Source organism: Pseudozyma flocculosa (assembly GCF_000417875.1).
Source record: "Pseudozyma flocculosa PF-1 unplaced genomic scaffold scaffold00011, whole genome shotgun sequence".
Taxonomy (NCBI): domain Eukaryota; kingdom Fungi; phylum Basidiomycota; class Ustilaginomycetes; order Ustilaginales; family Ustilaginaceae; genus Pseudozyma; species Pseudozyma flocculosa.
Genome location: NW_006920879.1, coordinates 796,839 through 809,393, shown reverse-complemented (window position 1 = coordinate 809,393; position 12,555 = coordinate 796,839). Strand labels below are relative to the sequence as shown.

Sequence of the window (12,555 nt, the reverse complement as noted above, 5' to 3'; positions counted from 1 at the left end):
GGCCAACAGCCGAGCGCGCCTGGCCGCCGGCCGCCCCGCTCGAGAAGAAGCGCGCGAGAAGAAATTTCTGCGGGCGGGAAGCCAGGCAGACGAGGGCAGGGGCCACCGCAAGGCCTGCCTGCCTGGCTGGCTGGCTGGCCAGCCTTTCCGGTGACAAGTCAAGGTCGACTTGCTGAGCGGTGCGTGCATGTGCCAAGCCGGGCCTCCGTTGGCGCACGGAGCCTTGCCGAAATTAGTCGCAGAGCGCTGCTGCTGGTGCAAAATTAGACGACGGGCCGGAACGGCGCCGATTGACGGCGGTTGCGTTCCGACAAGAGACCGACAACCGCCGCCCAGTTCATATCGCATGTGCCGTTGCACTAAGCGTGGGAAGCCTTCTACCTTTTCCACAGGCCAAGATCACGCCAGGTCTGGCCATCATGGTGTCGTCGCGGCTAGATCGCATCGGCTGGGTTGCAGGATTGGGGAGGTGCAAGCAGTCGACCTCTACTCTACTACTGCCGCCCGGATAGCACCTTGAGGACGTGCTGCCTTCGCTCGTCGTCGACGCGGACGCCCACGCCGTGTCCTCCAGCGTCCTGCTCGCCCGCCGGCTTCACCAGGCCTCTGAGCGAGATGTCGTAGACAATCTCCTCGATCTTCTTGATGTCGTACTGCAGTGCGGGACAGAGAGGTTCGGGAGGAAGCCGACGTGGAGTCGCCTTTGCTCTTCAGTCGGCTTGCTCCCGCCAAGCGGCCCTCTTTCGCGGCTACTCACCTTGATGCCGTCAAAGCGCTTTCTGAGGCTGTCGTTCTTGAGGTTGAGCAGCTGGAAGCCGGCGTGGAGCTCCTTGACAAAGCGCGACAGCCGGACGGGCGTCTGAAAGTCGCCAAGCGTCACGCTGTTGACGGCGATTCGCGACATTTCGTTGATCATCGACACCAGCGAGTGCAGGTACTCTTCCGTAGAAAGCATGAAACGGTCCGAGTGCGCCTGCTCGACTGCGGAAGACATCGAGATGCGACGTGCGTAGGTGTGTGCCAGAATGTCAGCGGCTAGCCCGGTGACGCGCCTCCTCACGATGCCGGCGGTCCTGGGCACTCACTGCCGAGGATCGAGCACGCCTCCTCCTTGGAGAGGAGATAGCCGGTGCCGAGAAAGTAGGCGAGGCAGGCTGCAAACGTCGTGTTCTTGAGGTGGAAGGTCCACTCGTCGCACCACTGCGCATCGGACACGACTTGCGTTGCCAGGCACGTCAGCTATGCTCGATGGCGGAGGCGAGGATGCTCAGGGCCACTCACCCGGTAGTACTGGTTGGCGGGCACCAGCTCGATGATCGAGGCAATCGCCTTGCGGCACTGCTCAAAGTAGGGCTGAGTGCTCTCGACGAGCTGTGGAACTGCGCGCGAAACCATCCGGGACCAAGCGGGATGTCGTCGTCAGCGAACAGTACGACACTTCGTAAGCGGGCGGCTGGGCTCACCTTGGTCGCCGGGCGTCGAGTGCACGCGGTTCAGCACGCTCGAGAGCGAGCGGAAGGCTTTGTCGAGGTCTTTTGACCTCTCACGCATGTTCTGCCAGAGACGGTGGCGAAAAAAAGACAGATATCGCAGGCGGTCAAATGGAGCCCACAGGGCGACTAACAGAACGGTCAGGCAGCGAGCGACAGGACTGCTCACCTCGGTCAGGTCCCTCTGCTGCTCGAGCTCGGCCAGGAGCGAGGAAAAGTCGACGGATGCTGTCGCCATCTTGCAAGTTGCGATGTGAGCCGCGGAGTCTGCAGGTGTCGAAGGACGGCTACGAGTTGAGCGCGAGGCGGGGATGGTGGACGAGGGCGAGCAGGATGGGAAGCCAACCAGGTCCCAAAGACGAGGCGCTGCAGGCCAGAGGCAGGGATGTGGAGTTTCTTCGCGCTGGGGCCTTTGGATTAGTCAGGCTTAATCATCAGAAGGTCGGGGTCCAAGGCTAGGGCCAGCCCGGCCCAGCCTGGAATTTTTCTTCTCGAGCGCGGGGCTTGGTGGGGCTGCCGCCCGCCTGGAATTTTTTTGAACGGCGCCGCCGTGGTTGCTGCAGCGGCAGCACCAGGAGCAGCAGCAGCCTGGCCGTGGTCACCTCCCACTCTTCCCTGTCTCCATCATACCCCCCCCTGTCGCCTCTTCGCTCTCATCACAAGCTTCCCAAACCCAATCCGTGCAGACACAGCATGCCGGCAGTCACGAAAAAGGTCGTCGCCGTTCCCACAAAGGGGCAGCAGGAGTACGCGGCGGGCAAGGTGGACCCGGCGCAGGCGCTCAAGGCCTTTAAGGCGCTCGCGGCCCACGCCGACAAGCTGGCCAAGCAGCGCGAGGACGATGCCAACGCCAAGAACGTGCTGCCCCTAGACGGGCCCCAGGGCGACCTGAGGGACCGCAACAACACCGTCTTCCTCCAGGTCGCCGTCAAGCAGCTCAACCCCGAGGCCAAGGTCAAGCCCGTCCGCGTGCCCGTCCCCAACGCCGTCCACCGCCCCGGCCAGGTGTCGGTCTGCCTGCTGGTCAAGGACCCGCAGAGGGAGTACAAGGACCTACTGACCAAGGAGAAGATCACCAGCGTCGCCCGCGTCGTCGGCGTCACCAAGCTCAAGGGCAAGTTCAAGCCCTTTGAGGCCAGGAGGGACCTCGTCAAGGACCACGACCTCTTCCTCGTCGACCAGCGCATCGTCCCGCTCGTCCCCAAAATCTGCGGCAAGGTCTTCTTTGACGCCAAGAAGTGAGTGGAGCAGCAGCGGGGACTGCGATCGCCGCACGTCCCTAGCGCGTGCCTGCCACCGTACGAAATTCCGCCCTCGCCGACGCTGTTGCTGACCGTTTGCCGTCGTCTCCGCTTACCAACCGCCCACCTCGCTCAGGAACCCCATCACGGTCGACGTCGTCCGGACGCGCCACCTCAAGGAGGAGCTCGAGTCGGCCATCTCGTCGACCTACTTCCTGCAGAACAAGGGTTCCACGTCATCGATCAAGCTCGGCTACCTCTCGTCGCACACGCCCGAGCAGCTCCAGGAGAACCTGGTGGCCGCCGTCCCTGCCGTCATCTCCAAGATCCCCGGCGGCTGGAACAACATCCAAAACATCGAAGTCAAGACGGGCTCGAGCGCATCGCTGCCCATCTGGAACTGCTCGCTCGGCATGAAGCGAGTGGTGCCCGCCGCCGCCGAGGGCGAGGAGGACAAGAAGAAGAAGAAGAAGGACCAGCAGCCGGCTCCGGCGGCCGACAAGAAGGCCAAGGGTAAGGCGGTCGAGGAGGCCGTCTCGAGCCCGGCCTCGGCCAAGGGCAAGAAGGCGGCCGCAGCGGAAACATCGTCTCCGGCGGCGACGTCCAAGAAGCGAAAGGCCGAAGCGGCGACGGAGGCCGCGGCAGAGACGCCCAAGTCCAAGGCAAAGGGCAAGGCGGCAGCTGCTGCGTCGCCCAAGACGTCGTCGAAGCAGATCCAGGAGGAGGCAGCTCTCGAGGACGCCGCATTGGAGCTGTCGCCCTCGGATGACAACGACGACGAGGACGAGGAGGAGCAGGACGAGGCGGCAGCAGCGGGCGACGTTTCGGTGTCGAAGAAGAAGCCCTCGCCTCGAAAGACGCGCTCGGCGACGGCGGCGGCGGCGACGAGAAAGGTGGGCAAGGACAAGGTCGAGACGCCCACCAAGAAGGCGTCGGCGTCGGCATCGGCATCGGCGGGGACGGGGAGCGGCAGCGGCAAGAAGACTACGTCTTCGACGACGAGAGGCGCCACGGGCAAGGGCAAGGCCAAGAAGTGAGGTGGCCATCCCTTGCTGCACGCCCCTCTTTTCCCTCTTCTCTTCTGTCCCCCTATCTGCCGATGTTCTCACCTCCGGCTCCGACCCGGCCTGTACATACCTTTTCGAGGCTCATCCATGCGCACCGATTCGACCCCTTGACATGCACCTTTGCTCTCCTCGATGCAGCCTGGACGTCACCGAGGCCTGTTCGAGCGTACGAGGCTGGCTAGTTTGGATCGGGATCGGATGCTTCTGACACTAGAGAGCTAGAGCGAGAGAGAGAGAGAGGAGGGACCGGGCTGGGAATGAATGTGCGTTGGTGGACCAGTGAGCGAGCGAGCGACTTGGTGAGACCGAGGCCGACGAAACAGATAAAGAGGCTGAAACCCGCAAGAGAGAGCTGGTGTAGGAGAGAAAAGAGCGAGCGAGCGAGCTGGACGGACTAGGGCAAGGTAGCGAGATAGAATAACGCAACCTCCCGACAAGAACAGGAGGGGGGAGGGGGGGATGTCGGGACGGGACGAGACGGAAACCGAAGAGGTGTGGCTCGGATACGGGATTGAAAAAGAAAAGAAAGGGCAGCGCTAAACAACAACATGTCGGTGGCGGAATGGACAAAGGAGGTAGAGGAGGGGCAAGTGACGGCGGCGGCGACGACGAACGGGCGAGAAGGTGCGTGGAGCGGCTGCCAGTACGCGAATGAGCGACCAGCGACCAACACCAGACTGGCCCGCACGCTTCGCCCTGTGCAGCGCAGGCCGCCCACCACGCCCATCGACGCCTCCCCGGCCCCCGGTGCAAAGGCTCGAAGGTTGGTATTTTCTGTTCCGTGCGTGGGGAAGAAGTTGGTACGGCTTGCTCGCGATGGTATCGGGGTGCCGGCGAGGCCGGCGCGGACTCGGACGAGGTCCAGAGGATGGGCGAGCCGATGAATCAGGATGGATCCCGCCAGGTGGATTGGCACGGAGAGCGGGACGAGATTGCAGTAGCTGTATTGGTCGAGGGCCGACAGGATTCGATCGGTTTGCACGCCTCTTTCGAGCAGCTGTGGTGCGGTTGCCATGGCGCCTCACCCCTCTTTCAGCCATCGCTGCCGGTTTTCGAGCGCTATGCTGCATCTTGAAGCGACTCCCGTTCTACTGGCCTCGCGGTCCCGTTTGGCTGCCCGAGCGTCTCGAGCGAGATTCGAGCTCAGAACATGATGTAGGTGACGGCAAAGACTCCGAAGGCGATGGCCGCCACAATGTGGACGGGGACGCCACCAGCGGCGCTCTGCTGCATCGTGGCACCGCTGCTCGAGCCCTTGGCCTGCGCCAGCTCCTTTCTGAGGCGGGCGATCTCGGACTGCATCTCCTGCGGCGACAAGTCGCTCTCGGGCTTGTTGGCAGTCGAGCCAGTGACGCCGTTGACAGCGCGGGCACCGGCGTCGCGAGTGGCGGCATACGCGGCGCCAGCTCCTGCAGCAGCGGCACCTCCTGCGGCGAGGGCTGCCTGCTTGGCCTTCTCCGTCGAGGGTCCGTCCGTGTTGCCCGCAGCGTTCTGAGCAGCGGCGATGGGGTTGTAGGTCTCGTCGCCGTTGACTTTCGACGGCGCTCCTCGCACGGTCGTGTAACGCTGCGGGTGGCGCGGAGCAAGGCGAAGTCTCAATTGTCAGCGCTCCGCCCGTCGTGGGGTGTTCTGCGACCTTCTCTCGCGTGCCAACGCCGCGCACGACCGGGGTCCGGTACCTCGTGCACTCACCTCGTCACCGTTCAGGGTGCTCGGAGCGCCCTCGTCCTCTTCCGCGACGGGAACAGTGGCGGCGGGCAGGAAAGCGCATCGGATCTTCTGCTCGTGGATGGCCGACTTGTTCTCCTTCTCAATCTGGGGCCAAATCTCCTGCAGGCTGGCGGTCTCGAGCTCGGGCGTGATGATCGTCGACTGAACCAGGAACTTGTCGCGGCACTTGGCAGACAGCGGGGGCTCCTCCTTCATAGGCTGGAGCAGGACTGCGAAAGAGCGCCCGATGGGAGAGGGAAATTGGACGGTGTCAGATCTTCGGTCCTAAAAAGCGACTCCGGAGACAGGAGAAAGAGCGGCTTGCGCCATCACTTTCTGCGCTCTACAAGGGGCCAAGAAAGCGGCCCCGACACTCACCCTGCACCTCGACCCTCTCGCCGGGCTCGATGCGGCCCGAGTTGGGCCGAACGCAGTACTGCTTGGGTGCGGTCGTCTTGACCTTGAAGGCGACGGGCTGGTTGTTGGGGTTCGAGACCTGGAGAGTGCGCTTGACCAGCTGAGTCAGAGGGCCTGGGCGCGGCGGAGCCATCGTGGAAGCGCAAATAGGAGGAGGGCATCGGGTCAGGCGAGCGCTCTCGAGGCGGCAGCAGGCAACGCAGCAAGGCAGCTCGCCAACTTACGAGGGAAGCCCAGCTGGACGTGAGGGTTGAGACTGTCGCCAAGAGAAGCAGCGAAGCGGACGAAGGCCAGAATCAGATTGGAATGCTCCGAAAGCAGTGGATGCCACCCGGCGGGGCCACAAGCCGCTCGCTCTTTGGCTCAACGAGTCACCTGGCTGAACGAGCCTCCTCCTCCGCGTCGGTTCGACCGCCGAGGCCGAGCGTTTGACCGCTTTCCTCGCCAAGATCGACACGCTGCCCGTCCATGGTCCGGGTCCAAATCGTGCGGCCGACATCCGTGCCCCGAGGCGACAGAGACGTTCGAGGACTTCGACGACGGGGCGGCCCTCGCTGTGCTAAGAACAGAGGGGTTGCGGTACTCACTCGACGGACATTCTGAAACGCGGGGTCGGGTTTCGGCTGCTAGCGATGGCGTTGCTCCTCGCGGTGGGTGCTGGCGGAGACGAGAGCAGGAGGCTTAGAAGAGTCGGTCAAAGGTGGGCGTCCTGCTTGGGGGGGAGCGCGATGAATGGACGAGCGACGGCGAAGACGAAGACGAAGACGAGGTAGGAAGAAGAAAGGTCGGAGGAGGGCTTCCGCTACGTGGATGGAGGGGACGGGAGGAAAGGGCGGGAGCGAAGGGCAGCAGGGGCGTGGTTCGGGACGATGACGCCGACGAAAGGCGGGGTTTGGCAGGAGAGGGCGATGCAGGGAGACTCAAAGGAGGAGGCAGGTGAGAGAGAGATGTAGGCTAACTCACCTAGGCAGAGGCCGGCGAGGCGAGGCAAGGCAAGGCAAGGCGAGGCAGGGCCAGGCGGGCAGAGGCAGGCAGCGGCGGCCGGTGGCTGTGCGGTGCGTTGCTTGCGTGCCCGCCCGGACAGAGCGAGGAACGAGGCCTGGTGGGCAGGCCGGCCGGCAGGCAGGCAGGCCCAAGTCAGGCCAGGGCCAGCGGGCTACGAGGGCCTGCCTTCCCCTTTGGGCCCGGGGCGCCGGTTGCAACGGCGGTGACGCTGCTGCTGCTGCTGCTGCTGCTGCTGCTGCCTGCTTGCGGTGGGGCTCTGCTCTGGCCTGCCGCCGCTCGGGCCACGACTCCAGGCTCTGGGCTCGATCTGGCCTTTTTTCCTCGCTCGCCCGATTCGACGTCGCCTGGCCTGGGCCGGGCTGGCCTGCGTTGTCGCTCGCCCAAAGAAGCTCGCATGCTGGCGGCCGGGCGGCTCCCCCCTCATCGCAGCGGAAATCCCCAACAGGCCGGGTCGACGAGGCTTCGCAACCTCGCCCTCGGCCGCCATATCTCCGTTTCCCTCGCCCACCTCGTCGTGGCGGCTCTCTGGCTCCGTGTTCCCGGCCCTCTGCATAGCGACGTACGCCTCGTCGGCCAGTTGCGCGGATCATCAAGACCCGCACCTCTCTCCGCGCTCTCGAGTGAACAGGCGTGCGACAGACAAAGGTACCGGTAGTCAGAATCTCGAGCAGCCGCGGTTTGGCTCGACGCGAGCGAGACACACGTACTCCGCCCGCGTCGCTCTCGCCCGCCTCGTCAGGCCTGCTTGCTTGTCGTAGAGGCGGAGCACGAAGCCAACCCCGCATCGCACAGGGCCACACCGGCCTGCCACGAGGACTTTGACGAAAGCTGCCGGTCTTGCGATAGAAGAGCCGAAAGGGCGAGGGCGTCCTGTGCGGCGGGGAGCCACAAATTGGAGAAGAATCCAGGGCGAGGGGTTGAGCGTGAAAACCCGCTCCAGAGCGCGACACCGCCCACGGCACCGCCAAGAAGGTGTATGTGAGCACAGGCCCGCAGAGAGATCCACCCTCGTTCGATCCCTCGTCGACCACCTCTTTCAGCAACACAAGGTGCACACGACAGGCAGCATCGACGGTAGCGGCAGTAAAAAGGAGGGGCTACGGCAAAGGACGTGCGTGGACTACTGCGACACGGCGACGAAGACTGGCGGCGCGGTCGGACGAGGACGCCACACCTCTCGGAGGGTGGGAGGCCCTCAGTGTGGCCGCCAGCTGCTGATGGGACGCTTCAGTTGGGGGGTATCGTTGTGCTGCACGAGAGAAGAAGGACGGATCCAGCCGGCACGTCAGGAGGGAAGAGGCGCCTTTTGAGATTGTACCTCGAATTTGAGATTGTACCTCGTCGAGATGCAATCTCAGAAAACGCTCTTGCCTCAGGGATGCCAAGGCGAATCAGGGACACGGATCGACGCAAAGAGCCGCGCCCACTTCAGACCTTGGGGTTGCCGCTGGGATCGAGGTACTGATGGGCATCAAAGACGACGCGGTCCACAGGCACAAAGAGGTCGACAACCCGTGTTAGTCGTCGTCGTAGTCGTCGTCGCCGCCGCCGCTGGTCGAGCGCCGCCCTTCTGGCCTCCCGTCGGCCGCGCGACTTACCTTTTCGCAGGCCGAAAGCCAGGCCTTCTTGCCGTCCTTTTCGATCACGTCGCCGTGGCACATGACGATCCTGTCAAAGTCCCACTTGGCCACCTCTGCGGCGTCCTGGGCGAACCTCTTCCTCCTCTCGTCCTTGGAGCCTCCCTTGGGCATGTGCGGGATGGTGCCGCCGACGCCGGCGAAGCCGAGGAAGGTCTTGTGGAACGAGCTGTCTGGGGTGAAGTAGTTCGACAGCGAGTTGAGAAAGGGGATGGGGCTCGAGGGCGCGCCCTTGGCCGTGTTGCGGTACTGCTCGTGGGCGGGCAGGTTGAAGAGCAGGTCGGCGGTAATGAGGGTGCGCGTCTCGACGTGGTTGAAGATGACGTCCTTGTTGGCAAAGGTGGGGAAGTAGCGCGCCTGGATCTCGCTCTCGAAGCCGTACTTGGTCTCGGGAGGGTCCCTGCCGTAGATGCCGTCGAATTTGACGTCCTTGCGCTTCTCCTCGAGGCCCTCGACGCCGATGACCTTGGCCGAAGGGTAGGCCGAGGCGTACTGGGAGAGGAAGAGGTGGTGCACGGCGTCGGGCGCGACGAGGTAGGCGACGTCGCCCATGCTCTCGATCTTGGCCTTTGTGGGCTCGTCGAGCGGGGTTGAGGCGAGCACCCAGACCTTGCCATCGTTGAGCTTGACGGCGGTGCTCCTGCCGCCGACGGGGAAGATGCCGAACCTGCTAAAAGGGTACGAGAAGATGGCCAGGCTAGGAGCCAGCTCGCGGATGACGGCTGTGACGCCGTTCTTTGGCTTGGCGGGAGCAGGCGACGACGAGGGACCTGCGGAAGGCGCCGAACCGGCGGTCGAGTGACGCTGCTTGAGGCTGCCTGCGCCGTCGCCGCCGTCGACGGCGGTGGAGTGGGTCGAGGCCATGGTGCGAGACGAAGGTGCGTGGGCGGTCGGGTAAATGGTTGACGGGCGAGCGAGGCGATGAGAGGCAGGGCAGTTGATGCGTAACGGCAGCTTGAGAAGATGTGAGCGGCTGGAAGCCATGGTGGTGGGAAGGGGGAGAGGAGGAATGTCGCCTCGTCGAGGAGTTGAGCCTGACGTGCCATGGGCGAGTAGACCAGATCAGGCCGTGCTGCACACGACATGCTCACCTGGCCGGCCCCAGCCTAGCCTCTCTGGCTTCCAGCGGATCAGGCCCCGGCCTGGCCCAACAGGCTCCATGACAAGCTTGCGCATACGGGCCGGGGCCGCCCATCGGCCAGGCCGAGGGAAACGTTCACGCTCGCAGCCTGTTGCACGCGGATGGCCCCGGCTTGGCACCGATGGCCACAGGCCTGGCCCGGCCTGCGTTTGAGAAGGTGGAGGTTGACCCCTCATTTCCCTTTTTCCTCGGGACGCGGAAAGCCCAACTGGCCTGGCGTAAGCTGAACTGGCCGGCCGGCCGTGGCTCGTCAAGCCAAGGCGCGGAGCTTCCGACTTCGCTGCTGCTCGTTTGGGCGGCAACTGTCCGACGACGCCTGCCCTCTTACGGCCGCGCCGGCTGGTCGTCGAAGTGGCTGGCCAACGACCCCGGAAGAGGCCGATGGGCTGGGAAAGTGATGCGCGACAAGGCCCAGAGACCACCTCGGGGGACAGGCCGTCCTCGCGGTGCTGGAGACCATCGAGGATGGTTGGATGGCGGCGACTGCGAGGATTCCCCTCGAACGAGCGCATGCACAGACGCCCGGGGCGATCTCAGGGTCCAGCAGGCCCGGGGCATGCCTGGCTGACATTGCCGGACATGTCAGCCCCAGCGCAAGACGATTGAGCGACCAACCCGCGGCCAAGAAGCAAGAAGCAAGCAAGCAAGCAAGCAAGCAAGCAGACAGACGATCGTCGACGTCGCCAACGACCAAACCGAGCGAACCAAGCAAGGGGCTCGTCGGTCGCTCGTCGCCGCCTCTTCCGCCGCTTGATCAGCCTAGACTGCTCGGGGTCTCGTCGTCATCTGCCGTTTGCCGTCTCTGTGTGGATGGGGTTCTCCCTCCATTACCACCACCATCACTGCCACCATTATCGTCACCGCTCTCGAAGTGTCCCCGGCTCCGTTTCCGCTCTTCCCCTTTCCCTCCCCTGCTCGACACCAGAGATGCCGGCATCGCCCGTGCTGCCTTCGCGGCTGCAGTCGACACTCTCGACGCTGCTCTTGCTCGGCCTCTCGCTCCTCCTCGCGCCCGCCTCTTTCGCCGTCGCCGCCTTCTTCTCCCTCACCCACCCTTCTTCCACCTCGCGCAGCAAGCGGCAGCATCGAGGACGGGCCATCCAAGGCCGACGCCCAAAGACCGTGCTGATCAATGGCGCGCGCATGCAAAAGTCGCTCGCCGCCTGTCGCGCCTTTGGGCGCCAGGGCTGGAGGGTCGTACTGGTCGAGGAGCGCGGCTGGGGCAATCTCGCCTCGGCCCGCTTCTCCAACTCGGTCTCGGCATTCCACCTCATCGCCCCTTCCTCGCTGCCTGCCAGGGACGGCGGAAAGCGGACGCCCTACATCGAGGCGCTCCTCGATGTCGCCAGGCGCGAGGACGTCGACCTCTTCTTCCCCTGCTCCGGTGCAGGGTCGACGGGGCAGGACGCCGAATTCGCCGACCTCCTCCTCACCGAGACCGGCGGCAAGGTGCGAAGCATCATCCAGTCGCCCGAGCTCGTCGAGACACTTCACGAAAAGGACAAGTTCATCACGCTCCTCGACCAGCTCGAGCTGCCCGCGCCGCGCTCCGACATCGTCTACTCGGTCAAAGAGGCACTCGACACGCTGCGCCAGCCGGGCTACCCGCTGTGCATCCTCAAGTGCGCCGCCGAGCTCGACGACGTCGGACGCGCCGACCTTACGACCTACCCGCTCACCGACGCCAAGTCCGGCCGAGCCGACTGGGCGGCCACGGAGCGCCGCTTGAGCAACCTGCCCATCCCGCTGTGCGACCAAACGCCCTACATCCTGCAGGAGTTCATCGGCGACCGCGACCCGGCGCAGCGGGCCAGCGAGTGGTGCACTCACGCCACCGTCATCGACGGAGAGATGACGGCTTTCGTGTGCTGCCCCAGCAACGACATGCTCATGACCTACCACCCCGCCGGCAACACCCACATCGGCCGTCTGGCCCTCGAGTGGACCCACTCGTTCCTCGAACGCCTGCGCGCCCTCTCGGAACGGGATGGGTCCGAGTGGCCCCGACACCGCCTGCTGGGCAGGGACGCGCCCGAGCAGGCCGGCATCACGGGCGCCTTCTCGATGGATTTCATCTACCAGCCCGCCACGGCTGACGGCAGCTCGCCCGAGCGGCTGGTCGCCATCGAGTGCAACCCGCGCGTCCACACGGCCATCTGCCTCTTGTCCGGGTACAGCCACCTCGCCGATGCCCTAACCCCGTCGAGCCTGCGCAGCTCCGAGGTCGTCCACCGCTTCCCGGTAATGGAGCAGGCACCTGCCCGCGACGTCGATTTGTTCGCATCGTCGTCATCGCCCCGTCGACCTGCTGGCCTGGGCGAGCGCTTCGGACGAGCCAAGAACCTCATCCAGCTGGCGTACGCGGATCGCTCCAATCTGTCCAAGAGCTGGATCGGCCACGACCTGCCCGCGCGCATCCTCCCCGCCCTGTTGCCGCGCTGGGTCGACAGTCTGACGAGCCGGGTCCACCCGCTGTGGCGTCCCTACGCCGCGCTCGCCCTCAAGGACCAGAAGTCGCTCGTCGCCATCCCCGCCGCGGCCGAAGACGGCGAGCCGACCAAGGCCCCGCGCAGCACCGTCTTTGACCTCGACATGCCCGCCGTCATCCCGCCCCTGACGGACCCCAGCTTCGCAAAGGACGACCCGTGGCCCTACTTTGCCCTCTACCACCTCCAGTGGCCCCAGCTCCTCCTCTGGCAGCTCCTCGTGCGGCGCAACAAGTGGAGCAGGATCAACGTCAGCACCGCTCGCATCTTTGAGTGCTGAGATGCCGCGTGCGGCGGTCGTCGGGGCGGGCTGCAACGCAGAGCGAATACATTCGACGGCGTCGATGTATAGTCGCGGGCA

At 64.8% G+C, this 12,555-nt stretch overlaps 5 protein-coding genes across 5 annotated transcripts; 2 read left to right on the top strand and 3 right to left on the bottom strand.

Moving 5' to 3' along the window:
* Positions 1–494: 494 nt before the first annotated feature.
* Positions 495–1,728, bottom strand: PFL1_03735 (uncharacterized protein; the record flags this gene model as incomplete). The annotated part of the gene is made up of 6 exons (XM_007881254.1): positions 495–653; positions 758–981; positions 1,086–1,200; positions 1,282–1,379; positions 1,464–1,554; positions 1,660–1,728. The coding sequence occupies 6 exons, from the start codon at positions 1,726–1,728 to the stop codon at positions 495–497; spliced, it is 756 nt and encodes a 251-aa protein (XP_007879445.1).
* A 455-nt stretch (positions 1,729–2,183) lies between these two features.
* Positions 2,184–3,768, top strand: PFL1_03734 (uncharacterized protein; the record flags this gene model as incomplete). The annotated part of the gene is made up of 2 exons (XM_007881253.1): positions 2,184–2,728; positions 2,868–3,768. 2 exons carry the CDS (start codon positions 2,184–2,186, stop codon positions 3,766–3,768), a joined length of 1,446 nt encoding a protein of 481 aa, XP_007879444.1.
* Positions 3,769–4,941: 1,173 nt separating this feature from the next.
* On the bottom strand, positions 4,942–6,523 carry PFL1_03733 (uncharacterized protein; the record flags this gene model as incomplete). The annotated part of the gene is made up of 5 exons (XM_007881252.1): positions 4,942–5,364; positions 5,491–5,738; positions 5,887–6,039; positions 6,150–6,181; positions 6,513–6,523. 5 exons carry the CDS (start codon positions 6,521–6,523, stop codon positions 4,942–4,944), a joined length of 867 nt encoding a protein of 288 aa, XP_007879443.1.
* A 1,835-nt stretch (positions 6,524–8,358) lies between these two features.
* Positions 8,359–9,762, bottom strand: PFL1_03732 (uncharacterized protein; the record flags this gene model as incomplete). Its single annotated transcript, XM_007881251.1, has 3 exons — positions 8,359–8,391; positions 8,529–9,540; positions 9,659–9,762. The coding sequence occupies 3 exons, from the start codon at positions 9,760–9,762 to the stop codon at positions 8,359–8,361; spliced, it is 1,149 nt and encodes a 382-aa protein (XP_007879442.1).
* An 873-nt stretch (positions 9,763–10,635) lies between these two features.
* PFL1_03731 (uncharacterized protein) lies at positions 10,636–12,474 on the top strand (the record flags this gene model as incomplete). Its single annotated transcript, XM_007881250.1, has 1 exon — positions 10,636–12,474. The coding sequence occupies one exon, from the start codon at positions 10,636–10,638 to the stop codon at positions 12,472–12,474; it is 1,839 nt and encodes a 612-aa protein (XP_007879441.1).
* Between the last annotated feature and the right edge of the window lie 81 nt (positions 12,475–12,555).